At 37.0% G+C, this 14,193-nt stretch overlaps 1 protein-coding gene across 1 annotated transcript; it reads right to left on the bottom strand.

Moving 5' to 3' along the window:
* Positions 1-810: 810 nt before the first annotated feature.
* On the bottom strand, positions 811-10,049 carry igsf8 (immunoglobulin superfamily, member 8). The gene is made up of 6 exons (XM_046856381.1): positions 9,721-10,049; positions 7,092-7,472; positions 6,537-6,989; positions 4,255-4,665; positions 3,311-3,736; positions 811-2,874 (listed from the first exon to the last, which is right to left on the bottom strand). The coding sequence occupies exons 1-6, from the start codon at positions 9,782-9,784 to the stop codon at positions 2,741-2,743; spliced, it is 1,869 nt and encodes a 622-aa protein (XP_046712337.1). The 5' UTR covers positions 9,785-10,049; the 3' UTR covers positions 811-2,740.
* Between the last annotated feature and the right edge of the window lie 4,144 nt (positions 10,050-14,193).

Here is a 14,193-nt window from a genome sequence, read left to right as displayed (position 1 = left end):
AGGTGACATTTCTCTAGCATGTGGAACTTGTGACACTTGTAAATGCTTTTCAAAATTAAACTAACCTCAATGCCTAGAAGTGATAAAGAGGAAGCAGAAGTGTGGTGGATGTTTGATGCATGCAAAGGTTAATTATCTATCTTTGCAGTTATAAATTTTCATTTTGCTTGAATTATATCAATAGGATTGTATGAGAATATATATATGCACAGAGTATATCCACAACTTCACCAGAGGTGTTTTATTGTGGCCTGCATAGACTATATAATTAATTGGGAAGCTAGCATGACATAATGCACGCAGAATATTACACTTTGTCAGTTATCATATAATTGGATCATAGATTTAAAGTTATATGACTATATGGAATATATTTTAACAACAATAATAATAATAATATAAACCTATATGATTAGTTTGGAATATAATTAAAGCCAACATGCGCATTAAAAATTTTTTGGCGAATTTCCGATTCTTTATATTGGCATCTGGGTAAAATTTAAAGAGGACAAGAAAGGCCAGAAGACCCCCTCAGACCCTAGAACTGCCTCTACTTATGCCACAGTGCAAATCCAATGTATTGAAGGCATTAAAAAATGCTAAATGCTTATCCTGAAAGCAGAGTACACATATATAAAGTATAATAGTGCATTATTGAATTGTAATTACACAGAAAGAACACAACACTTTTAAAAACATTGAAGGCAGTGGGCTGGAGCTAAGCGATGGCTCAGTTATTTATAAATACAATGGACTAAATTATTTCAATCAGTGTGTTCGTTTTTAATAATTGATTTGTCGATCCATAAGTCTTTCACCATCTCAATTTTATTAATTATTCATGTCCCTGAATCACAATTACACAGTACAAGCAGACACTGACAATGAAAATAATCACTGTTCACTGTCAACTCTTGCCGAATGAAAGTGTTTTATGGACATCTAATTATTACAATTACAAAATCACAAAAATTAGCTTTATAAAACCAAAATAGGCAATCTATTCATCATTCTAGTTCACATAAAACATACACAAAAGAAGACGGTAAACAGAAAATTCACTTGTGCCTGTTTTATTTTGGGTACATTAATTCTGAGGCCTGATATTTGCATTAGATTGCATTTGCAAGCCTGTCCATGCAAAACTATGCAGAACCATCCAGCAACGGGAAAGAATAAGAATTAAGAAAAAATTGCCATTAGGCTGTAAGCTTTATTAATCCAGAACGTGCATGACAATGTTAATAAGGAGATAAGAGTGTCTCTGCAATTGTAAACATGCATATTAAAAGGCATGTGTTGAGATATTCTTGCTGAAATGGTCACAAGGATAAATTTGCTTTCGGAGCTGAACATTGCAAAGCACTTCGATTATCCTAAAAAGGGCCAAACTGCTGCAGATAAATGTACTTTCTCTTATTTTTTCCACCATACTCAAGACCATTATCCTCTTTTCTTATTCTTACTATTTCATTTAATATACTATAGCTAAATGAGTTCAAAATTGCACAAACAATTACACAGTTGGCTACAGTAAACCGAAATGAAAGTATTCACACAAATGTACAAAAGAAAAAATACATGTATTGAAAAAATACAAAATAAATCCATTTCACAGTACCAATAGCACCTGCAGTGCAATGCAAGACACAAAAAACTCAATAAAACAGAAAAAAAGTCAAATAAAAAATAAAGCTTTTAAAAACAATAACAACATTTAAATTAAGGATCGGTTTGGTTCTTGACCCTCATTGGTCCTGCCAATTTGGCTGGGAAGTTGGCATTTACAAGTTTTTATTTTTATTTGACCTGGATGTTCAGTTTTTGACAGCATTTCCGAGTATGTCTATTTTAAAATGTGTCTACTGGCAGCTTAAGTGCTCTCATAAGTACTGCTTTATTACAGTATACATAAAGCACCAATTAGCCTTTCAGCAGCAGAATATACAGATCATATTCATCAGCATTTTCCCTTTTTTTTCTTTCTTTTTTTTTTTTTTTTTTACAAATTGGTCACGAATCTTTCTAGAAGTTGAATTTATTTTACAGTGTATAGAATCCCTGTTCATTTAATGCAGTATCTGACAAACTATTACTACTATAGTGGCATGGCTCTATTCATTCAGTGGCTCCATGTTGATTTCTAAATTACTGGGATGCTACACACAGTGTTTAGCTTATTCAATACAGTGAAACCTAATCCTCTCACCAAGCCTTTGCTTAATTACAGTACAGAATGCACAAATTGTGTGTGTGTGTGTGGGCTCTGCGTGTATAAGTGGAATGGCCTGTCGTTAACTCTACAGAGATCAGTGCAACATTCTGCTTCATTCTACTGTTTCATTAATACCATAAAATCAATGGTGAAACTTTTATGGCATGCTATATAGGAACATTCTATATAGTTTCTTGTACCAAAAACAGGTTTTGTTAAAAATATCACAACATTTATATATATAAAAAAAAGTTTTAGATGTGGATTGATGCTAATTTGACAACTTCAGGTTTATACCCAACAGTATCAGGCTAATTGTGGCTTAGAAAAAAAGAATGAACTTGTTGGCACACTTTGAATGTGTGAGTTTATAATTCAACCCAACAATCAGTCTCTTATAAACATGGCAACAGACGCTGGTATACTTCATTCCTCCATTAAGTATACTCTTAGATATATGTATATTCCTGTACAATTTGTTTTAATGATCTGGCAGTAATCGCTGCAGGGGAAGCAGTCAGTATCCTACTTCCTGCTCTTGGAGCGCTGACTGGCAAGTCTCTTCATGAAGCAGCATGTTACCATGGCAATGATGACCACTCCCACAAACAGGGCAGAGGAGACACCAACCACCAGTGGTATAAGGAGAAGGTCAGCAACTGGACAAAGAGAGAGAAAATAAATGCGAACAACAGATCCGTATATAGTAGTTCAACAGTTCATGCTGGCTCTTACTGGCAAACACGTGTAAACAATAGCATAGCAGTCACTAAAACTAAGTCATTACTGTTGTGTCAAAATTAATGAAAGCGGCTAAAATTGATCTTTCTTTAACAAGGATCCCTTTCTGTCCTTCTTTCTTTCTTTAATAAAGACTTCACAGTAATAAGACCACAAATATGTTGTATATACAATGCCCTTTCTGGATTTTTTTCTTTTTTTCCCCCACAATGGCTTGGAAACTACCGAACTAATAAATAAAAATAAACCTAAGCTGTTAACACTGAAGGCTATGAAAAGGAGAAGTAGAAGAACCAACAAAGCCACAATATTACACTGTTCATAAGTTCTATATTTTTATTTCCCTAAACTTACCTCTTGCATATAAATATACATGCACCATTGTTGACTCTGCCCTGGCACCTGTATTGTACCAGCCTCCATGAGGGTCCTGGGTCCATACTTCTGCCTTGCAGTGGTAATCCCCTTGATCATCCTCGTGTGCTGAAAAGATGCGGAGTCTGTAGCTTCCAGTAGAAATACGGTCAACGCTTATTTCACTTCCATTGCTATATATACTAGACATTCCATCGTAGGTCAGTGTTGCGAGTATACTGCCTTTGTCAGCTCCCGGGGCCAAATTTACTTGCCCATCTACCACCCGCTTCTTCTGCCACCACTGCACTTCCACCTGCACGGGGCCTGTGGTCACCACGGAGACATTACAGAGCAAAGTGACGGTGCTTCCACGTTTCAGGAGTGGCCGATGTGGTAGCTCGATGACTGCTAGGACACTCACCTCTGTGCCAACACAAGGAAAATCAGCATTTTAAACACAGGAATGACATAAGAACCTCTGTGACCACTCTATATAACGGATTAAATTTCCCGTGCTGTTACTCTGCTGTGACTCATTAGTAATATTTTTTAATGCTCATGGTTAAAAGCATTGCATTAGTAGCCTTTTGCTCTTTCCACATGATGACTTTGACCTTTTTAATGGAGTTTTGTGGGCATCATCAAACTTACATGCTGGTGATTTATGTGAGATTACCAAAAATGCAAATACAAAGAACTTTACACAAACACTTAAACACAAACCATTTTCTACATTGCCAAACATAGAAATACTGTTTTCTCGTTTATTCACAAGGTTTGTTTGCTATTTAGCTTCCCTAAATTTAAATTTTTTTTGTACCATGCCAAAAAGGAACAATAGTTGTACATTATCTACATAGGAATAAAACCATAACGGTTTCATATTACCCTATACTGCCAGTACAAATGTTAAGTCAACGTCCGTTCTCGCAGACACTCACCTTTCGTCTTAAGGCTGACCATTACACCCTCTGACCTCTGAGTAAGTGTAGCAGGGCTGGACGGTGCCGGACTCAGCTTGCCAGCGTACACACTCACAGCGCAGCGATATTGTCCAGCATCAACCGGGTGGGTGGAGAAGCGTCGCAGAGAAAATCTCCCTTCTGCACCTTTCTCCATGCTGCCCCCTCCTCCACTACTGATGTCATCCCCCCAGCTCACGATTCCGTTGGGGCTCATGCGGGCCACCTCTACATCCACTCCTCCTGCTGGCCCACGCCGCAACCACTGCACCAGCAGAGCTGAGCGATTCCATGAACCCACACCTGACACCTGACACGTCAGGCTGAGAGGAGACCCAGGTTGAAGTGTCACCTCACCCGCTGGGATGGTGCTCACAGACAGACTGTCCGCTTCAGCAAATAACAAGTGTTAAACAGGTATTGTACAGAACAAATTATTTATAATGATTAAATAAGTGATATTTTAAATAAGAAGCTTTCCAGGGATGCAATGATTTTATAACAATCCCACCACACGAATGGTTTAGTCTTAATAATACCTCACACCAACATTATAAAGTTCTATCTACTACCTTCTCTTTTAACCTAAAGGACTGACAGTTTAAACCCATTGTCTGTACTATCATTACATTTTTTTTTTGTATATGCATAAATAATAATATTAATAATAATAATAATAATAATAATCGCAGACCCCTTGGCTATTATGCTTTCACAGATCCCATTTTGAAAATCAGGGTTCTAAGTAAGGCTGAAACGATTCCTCTGTGTAACTCGAGTGATCAGATACAAAAATGTTTCAATGCTTGGTTTAGTCCATTTGACTACACACGGAGCATTTTGTTTCCCCACGGACCATTACTACTGATACACCACCAGCTAAACTCTGGACCGCTCTGGACAGGTAAACACTATGGAAGCCCGTTTTTGCAACGTAAAAAAAAAGTTCGCCTAATTCTGATTTTTTTTTTCTCTCATAATTGCGACTTTACTTCTCGCAAGTATTACTTTAATTTAGCCAATAGGGCGGCGTCTCCCCCCTGCAGTGCCAAAAAGCTTTACACATTGAAAATGAAATAGGCAACAATCAAAAGAATCGCATGGTATCAAACTCAGCCTCCGATCCCTGTAGAGAACTCTGTCTAACAATCAGCTCTGGAGGAGACTGAACAAGATGAAGTAGAGGAGCCTTGTTCATACACCAACAGCTTCAACCCACAACATGGTTACTGGTGGATGTACCAGAAATGTTGGATGTTTATGAGAAATAAAGTCGCAATTTCGAGAAAAAAAGTCAGAATTGTGAGTAATAAAGCCAGAATTACGAGAATTAAAGTATGTATGAAAGCCTGTTTCTGCTACGTTGATAGACGTTTTTTTTTCTTGCAAGTCCGACTTTTCCGAGAAAAAAAAGAATTGGAATTAGGCAAACTTTTTTTTTATGTAGCCGGAAACTGGCTTCCAACCAAAACAGAAGATTCAGGCCAAAGAAAATGACAGAAAGTTTCCAAAGTTTTGTATAATTTCAAACTAAAATATAAAAAAGTCATTCAAAATATATATATATATATATATATATATATATATATATATATATATATATATATATATATATATATATATATATATATATATTTTTTTTTTTATATATATATTTTTATATACATATTTTAATTTGCATTTTGATGTAATACGCCAATCAAATGCACTAAATGGGTTTAGTTTTCACAAATAATCTTGTATGCAATTTCAGCAATAAAAATGTAAATTTTTCTAAAAAGGAAACAAATTACTTGTTTATTTTAAGCGACCCATCTTATTTTCTCTTGTATATTTAGTATCGCTCTTTAATAAAGAAAAAGTACTTCTTATCTGTTTACTCGATTAATTAGTATTTACTATTACGATTACTAAAAAACTCGATAGCTGCAGCCCTTCTTCTAAGCCATGTTGAATATATATTAGTGTTGTCACTGTCTCTCACATAAATAAAGCACAATAAAACATTAGGAAACCAAATATCAATATAACGGTAAACACATCGAGCACTCAAAGCGGGATCATATTTAAACTGGACAAAGTGCAAACTATGCATCATGGTATCATTAGCGTTTTGGCATAATGTGTAATGTGTCAGCTTTAATATACAGTAGCAGTGTTATTTAGACCAAACTGCTTGGGGGTTTTTTGGGGAGTACTATGATAAAACAAGATTTCTCATGGAATATAAAAATAAGAAGTTAGATGTTGCAACTTCTTACCAAGTGGTTGCACAGAGAGGTTTCCCAGTTCCATGGTTCTCTGGGCGATGCGTTCCCATTGGCCTGATGGGTCCAAGACCCACTGTGCTGCCTCACAGAAATACGATCCGGAATCCTCCAATGCCAGCGCGCTTATTTTCATAATGTAAAGGTCCTTCTCATCATCTCCACTCCTCTTTTCCATAAAAATCTCACCATTCTTGTACCTCTTTTCATAAGAGCCTCCCCGGCCAGGGGTTACACGTAACTCACGGTCGATAGAGATAATTTCCTTTAGGTTGTGGCCCAGAGACCCGGAGTCTGTGCTGCCTCGCATTCCGAATGTGACAGACAAATGTGTGTGCTGTGTTGAGTGAACAGCAGCGGCACATGTCAGCTGAAGCTCTGTCCCTTCTATCACAGGCTGACCGTTTAGAATCCGAGTGTGGGTTATCAGCAGCGTGTCTGTAATCACTGTGAACGATAAATACAAGATATTACAACAACATAACAAAAAAATGTAACCAATATAAACGCCAGTATAAATATGTTCCATTTAGAATTCATGTTAGATACCTTTGACATCCACAGATGCGCTGTAGCTGCCTTGGTATTGCGCATCAGTGCTTGGGGTATAACATTCATAACGTCCCTGATCTTCTGGCAGAAGCCTTTGAATCACCAGTCTGGCTTTGTCACCAGAGTCCCTCTCCACCCGAACCTCACCTGAATTTACACGCCCCTGGAAAGGGGCATAAGGAAAGCCTCTATCTCTAGTGGACACCACCCCAATCTGTCTTCCTTCTGCATCCTCACGGTGCAAGAACCACTCAAAGTCTTGGATTCGTGAACCCTGATACCCTGAAACATTACAGGGCAGAGACAGGGAGAATCCAGCTACACGATACAATGGACCTGGTGGAAGAGTCACCTCACGGCACACAACACTCTGAAACTCTGTCAAATATATAAAAGAGAAACAGAAAGTGAATGAGTGGGTGAGATACGTAAAGAGAAATATACATATACACACACACACACACACACACACACACACGTATATATATAATTACTGCATTATTTGCATATTCGCTTTAATAATAAAAATAAAACATATGGGTGTATCAAAGAATTTACAATCAATCTGACAAAACCCTAGAACAGAATCACTTACTGTGTGAGACTTGGGCCTAGTCAATACACCAACTAATCTGAAAACATACAATTACTTATACATTTTGATTTTTTGAAAGGTGCTTTTGTCAGTCATAAAACATTGTTTTTCAATAATGCTGATGATTTTATGATCTTCCCAGCTCCAAGACAGAGAAACCATGTTGTTTCATTTTTATGTTCTTTTTATTTCATACTATTCTGCTTTGTTTGGAATACAGCAATGCTGTGGCTTGCAAGAATGTGTATGATGGTGAAAATAAAAGTGATCAGATGATTTCATAAATCAATAAAAGTGACCAGGAAAACGATATTTCTTAAAAGCTTTCCTGAGATCTTACATTTGTATTAAGCTTAAGCATTTACATATTTTCCTACAGGTCCCATGGATGTACAAGGTGCATTGGACATAATGATATGCATGACTACATCTGACTATACCCAAAATGGGGCTTAGTTCTCGACTTCGCAAACTCCTCGACTATGAAGACTCTAAGCTTGTTTACTTACTCTCACCCGTTGCTCAGCACCCCACTTGGCAGCCCAACCCACAAAGCAAGCATGAGCTGTGCATCTCAACAAAAGAGCTTTATACATGTAGTAACTAGTGCTGTTCTCATCCTAAGGGTACACTGGTAATCAGTTATGTCAGACTTGGAGATGAACAGTATTTTATATGTGTGTCAGTCTTTTATTAGTACCGATAATACAACTGTACACTTTAATACATTAATCTCACCACTTGACTCTTGTGCATAATATAGCAGTATAACCAAATCTTCAATTATAGCAGACATCCTTCAATTTCTAGATTTCTAAACCTTTTTAAGTTTTGCTCTCAAGTGTCCATCAGTGAACAGTTCACAACATTAAAAATGATAAAACTGTAATGAATTTAGTGTCACCGGGATGAGGATGGATTCCCTTTTGAGTCTGGTTTCTCTCAAGTTTTACTTCCTCATACCGTCTCGGAGTTTTTTCTTGCCACTCGCTTGCTCATTAGTGATAAACTGATTTTATATGTCTAACATTATATTCGTAATCAATTTGCTAAAACATATTCAAATGAAACTGAATTAGATTTTAAATAGTACTTTATCCAATGATTTAGAACAATGTCAAAAATATACGTTTCGCTCGTCTGTACTTCGTTAAATGGTTTATTGAAATGTCTGAATATGATCTAAACGTTTTTGAACTTACTTTTATGACTCATTTGCCTACTTGTAAACACACACACACACACACACACACACACACACACACACACACACACACACACAGAGCTCTGTGTACATACTGTCATTAGAAGCTTCGCCTTATATGGATAAGCAGTTTGCACTGTGCACACCTCACTGTCAACCTTTTACTAATTACATAGGAGGTATACACACACCCCACACACACTCACACACACACACACACACACACACACACACACAACCTAAAAAACAAAACACAAGGTCCTGTATGTGTCATGTGTCTGATGTACTTGTGATGACATGATACACGATTTTCCCCTCCACCCCACCTGTACTCAGACAAACATCCCTGTTTATCCTCAAAAGTGGAGCAGATCAGCAGGAGTACAGGTTCAGTCAGTCTGTTAAAGCGGATCATGACAGAATGAAAAGTGTGACCACTAGGGGTGTGTGACACACAAACCATGTAAATGTCCCGACCTGCTCCTACGTGTCTGCTGTATATCTGATTATAACTCACACAACCAGCACAGCCAGAATGTAAAAACCCTCTACACTGTGACTGAACACTCAACTGCTGGGTTTGGGTCTGGATGAATATAAAAGTCTGGCTTTCATGGTAAGGCTTAAACGTTGCAGGACTGTATGAGAAAGATTATTTCTTTGCCTGTTTCGTAATTAAGATACAAAATAACACGAACCAGTCAAATAAATAAATGAGATCAGGTGTCAGTGTCAGATACTCAGCGCATGTACATACTGTGAGTTACTGTACATTCAGAATAAAGGAGTATATAAAAGTGTTAGAAAACCGATCCGATCAGACTCACCCCAGAACAGAGCAATCAGCACTATCATCCAGCACCGTGCCATCTCGCTTCCCAGTATTCCCATTCACACCCAACTGGTTTTCACAGTGACACACATAGCGTCCTGATTAGTCTAGATAAACCTGGGGTTAGACGCTCGGATTAAAACACACCCACATACACGACACGGACGCTCTAGTCCGCTAAACCAACTCATATATTATCAATTAAATATCATATATCATGTAACAACGTCTATGATATTATCTAGTATATAAAAGTCTAATCTATAACATTACAAAGACGTGCGACTCTAACGTGACAATATTGTTCCAGCCCCTATGTCTTCTCTCTCGGTGGGCGGGGACAATTAAAATCTAAATCTTGTAGCTGCACAGCCATTGGTCATCATATGACCGACACACCTTTCAGCCAATGGGAACCAGGTGTGATGACGCAAGCGGTGCAGTTGGCCATAGAAATGAGAGGCGATGGCGTAGCCATCGTCTAGCACTTTTAAGCGGGTTCACCACACACTTTCACATTCATTCACCCTGCACACAGTCTCACTTAGTATCCAGAGGTCGTAAATGTGTTATAACACCACAGTAAACCTCCTAAATATAATAATAATAATATAATAATAATAATAATAATATAAAAGTATTAAATGTTATATTAGTATATAAACTCTACTAATAATTTACACATGCACAATACATGACTTAATGTATTCCCTCTGTGATTAACAAAGTGATCAAATCAATAATCTATAATAATCTATCTATCTATCTATCTATCTATCTATCTATCTATCTATCTATCTATCTATCTATCTATCTATCTATCTATCCATCCATCCATCCATCCATCCATCCATCCATCTATCTATCTATCTATCTATCTATCTATCTATCTATCTATCTATCTATCTATCTATCTATCTATCTATCTTCACATATCTAGTTCAGTTCAGTTATATTTGTATTTTGCTGAGATAAAACAATTATAAAGTTGGAATGTATAGGTTTATTGTTTACTGTTTATTGTTTATTATTTAAGGTGTGCTGTTCAATGATAGGCACTTAATGCAGAACTGTTTATTCAATCTGTGGTCCTAAGCTATTGAAGCAGATCATTGATATTTACAGTCCACATCCATTCCAATAGTCATTGAGCTGCTTATTAACTGTATAAATATACCTTTGTCCTATTGTATGTCTTATTGTACCACTTTCCTTAAGTTTATATTGTTAACTATTAAAATATTTAAAATATGCTATTTTCAGAAGTTTTTTTATATTGTTGCTTTATGTTATGTTCATGGAGTATCATTTAAATGTTGAATTCATTATTACAATAAAATGTATGAATCTTATTAGTCCCGTATAAGGCAATTATTTATGTTTACTCTTTATAATTTTGGAAAAACAACATGTACATGTACCTTGCACAATGACAATAAAGAATCTAATCTAAAACTAGGTAATGCACATTACTTTCAGTATCTTGGTGAGTCCAGGTCTCTTTGCGAATATGCCAGGGGTACTACATGTAAAACCTGTCTTTCAAAGCACACTTTTTGCATTCATGTGGTCATTCACACCTAGGGCAATTAATCTTAGCTAATCCACACAATTACATGTTTTTGGGAGGTTGGATGAAACCAGACTACTCAACAGAAACTCATGAAAACATAGGTGCCCCATAAAAATATTCTCTCTATTTAACCCAATTTTAGGATTAAAACAAGAACACTGGATATGTCTTGCAATGCTACCACCTGGAACATATATTTGATTCATTGGAATTATTTGATTTGTGTGTCATCATCAGAGGGGTGGCCTCCCTGTTGCTGTGTGTGCCCATAAGTTTATTGCAAGCACATAGAGGGTTCAGTGTTTGCTGGCATGTTGCCATCTTAATTGAGTGTAAGATAATATTTTTTCCCCTTTATGTTCTGCTGTCATTTATGTGGTCATAAATTTATTCATAATGCATCACAGTGCAAAACATGGAGCATTGATTCCCTATAACTCCAGGGATCTTGGTTTGACAGGCTATTGTCTTTGTGAAGTTTGTCTGCATGCTTTTTGATTGTGTGATTGTCACGCTAATAAAAACTGTAATGAAATAAAAGATCCAGATTTCCATATTGAAGATCTTATGAACACACTGACTTTATATAAGGTTATGAGAAAGTAATGACTCATAATTGCCATATATCTTGGCACCTAGAAAAGGATGGGTTTTTTTCTGAGTCACAGAGGTTTCTTACTCTTTTCAGGGAGTTTTTGCTATGAAACTTACTCATCAGGGATATAAAATTAAATCGATTTCTGTATTTCTGTAGAGCAGCTTTGTGACATTCCAGTTGTTAAAAGGACTGTATAAAATGTTTCTAAATGTGAAAGGAAACACACTGTGACCCTAATAAAATAACGTTATTTTGGAACATCAGTATTTAGTTATTTATCAGCAGTATTTATTTTTAGGCCCCAATCAAAAATTTCTAAACCTTTGCTGTAGAACTATTCAAAAGAAATAACATAAACAGTTGTTTTTCCCCCTACTTCTGTAAAACAAAAAGTGTTTTATGCCCACATTACCTGAGCATTTCAGATCGATTGGGACTGTTCAGGTAAAAAGAGTCAGCATTAAAATGAGCATGATCATACGCGCACCTTAAAACAGAACACTCGAAAACTAGAGCGTAAATGGCGTCAAACAAAATTAACAGTATTTCAAATAGCATGGAAGGAGAGCCTCCTAAATTATAGAAAATCTCTTAGTGCTGCCAGATCAGCATATTTCTCCACCCTCATAGAAAATAACAAGCATAATCCTAGATTTTTATTCAGCACGGTAGCAAAATTAACAGGGAATAAAAGCACTGCGCTAACATGCACACCATCAATAGGTAGTAATGATTTCATGAACTTTTTTAATAATAAAATTGAAAACATCAGGCAAGAAATCCAGGCGGTTAATATAAATCCAAATTATTTTACAAGTAACCCTGTAGACAGCAGTGTCATTATAGCAGACAATCAATTACAAAGCTTCACTACTATTCATGAGAGTGACTTAATTTCATTAATCTCCTCATCAAAATCATCAACCTGTATTCTCGATCCCTTGCCTACTAGTTTCTTTAAACAGATAGCTCCAGAGGTAATCAAACCTGTTTTAAAAATAATTAACTCTTCCATTAGCACTGGTTATGTACCGAAATCCTTCAAACTGGCAGTTATCCACCCCCTTATTAAGAAACCTGACCTTGACCCATGTCAGTTGTCCAACTACAGACCGATATCAAATCTCCCCTTTATATCCAAAATTTTAGAAAAGGTTGTAGCACAGCAGTTATGCTCACATCTGCTTATGAATAACATTTTTGAAATGTATCAGTCAGGATTTCGGCCTCATCATAGCACAGAGACGGCGCTAGTTAAGGTGGTAAATGACCTGTTATTGGCCTCTGATCAGGGTTTTGTCTCCTTACTTGTTTTGCTCGACCTTAGTGCAGCTTTTGACACCATTGATCACACTATACTGCTTGCTAGACTTGAGAATGTTGTAGGAATAAAGGGAACAGCTCTCTCTTGGCTCAGGTCTTATTTGACTGATCGCTATCAGTTTGTGGATGTAAATGGTGAGTTCTCCACGCTCTATGAGGTAAAGTTTGGTGTTCCTCAAGGATCTGTCTTAGGCCCACTGCTTTTCTCTTTATATATGCTGCCTCTTGGTGAAATTATTCATAAACATGGGATTCGCTTCCATTGCTATGCTGATGACACACAGCTGTATATTTCAGCAAAGCCAGATGAGAGAGATCAGCTTAACAATGTTGAGAAGTGTGTAAAGGACATTAGACAGTGGATGCTTAATAACTTTCTTCTGCTCAACTCAGATAAGACGGAAGTACTTTTACTAGGACCACATGCAGCTAGAAGTAAACTTTCCGATTACGTAGCATCTCTGGATGGTGTTTCTGTTTCAGCATGTACGGCTGTCAAAGACCTTGGTGTGATTATTGACCCGAGTCTTTCCTTTGAGTCTCACGTGAATAATATCACCAGAATCGCCTTCTTTCACCTTAGAAATATTGCTAAGATTAGAAATATGATGTCGTTACAGGATGCAGAAAAACTGGTTCATGCTTTTGTTACTTCTAGATTAGACTACTGTAACGCTTTACTGTCTGGGTGTGCGAGTAAGTGCATCAATAAGCTTCAGTTAGTCCAGAATGCAGCAGCAAGGGTCCTCACTAGATCTAGGAAATATGACCACATCACCCCTGTTTTAATCAGTCTACACTGGCTCCCAATCAAATCTCGCATTGACTATAAAATATTACTACTGACGTATAAAGCACTCAATGGTCTCGCACGCAGTATCTGAGTGAACTTCTGTACCAGTATGATCCTCCACGCCTACTTAGATCAAAAGGTGCTGGCTATCTGTTGGTTCCTCAAATAATGAAGACTACAG

The sequence above is a fragment of the Silurus meridionalis genome, chromosome 1, assembly GCF_014805685.1.
Source record: "Silurus meridionalis isolate SWU-2019-XX chromosome 1, ASM1480568v1, whole genome shotgun sequence".
Taxonomy (NCBI): Eukaryota; Metazoa; Chordata; class Actinopteri; order Siluriformes; family Siluridae; genus Silurus; species Silurus meridionalis.
This window is presented reverse-complemented; position numbering and strand designations above follow the sequence as displayed.

Coding starts and splice junctions, on each gene's coding strand:
- igsf8 (XM_046856381.1), bottom strand. CDS start 9,784: ATGGGAATACTGGGAAGCGAGATGGCACGGTGCTGGATGATAGTGCTG. Junction 7,473..9,720: donor GCTGATTGCTCTGTTCTGGG/GTGAGTCTGATC, acceptor TATATTTGACAG/AGTTTCAGAGTGTTGTGTGC. Junction 3,737..4,254: donor GGTCAGCCTTAAGACGAAAG/GTGAGTGTCTGC, acceptor GTGTTGGCACAG/AGGTGAGTGTCCTAGCAGTC.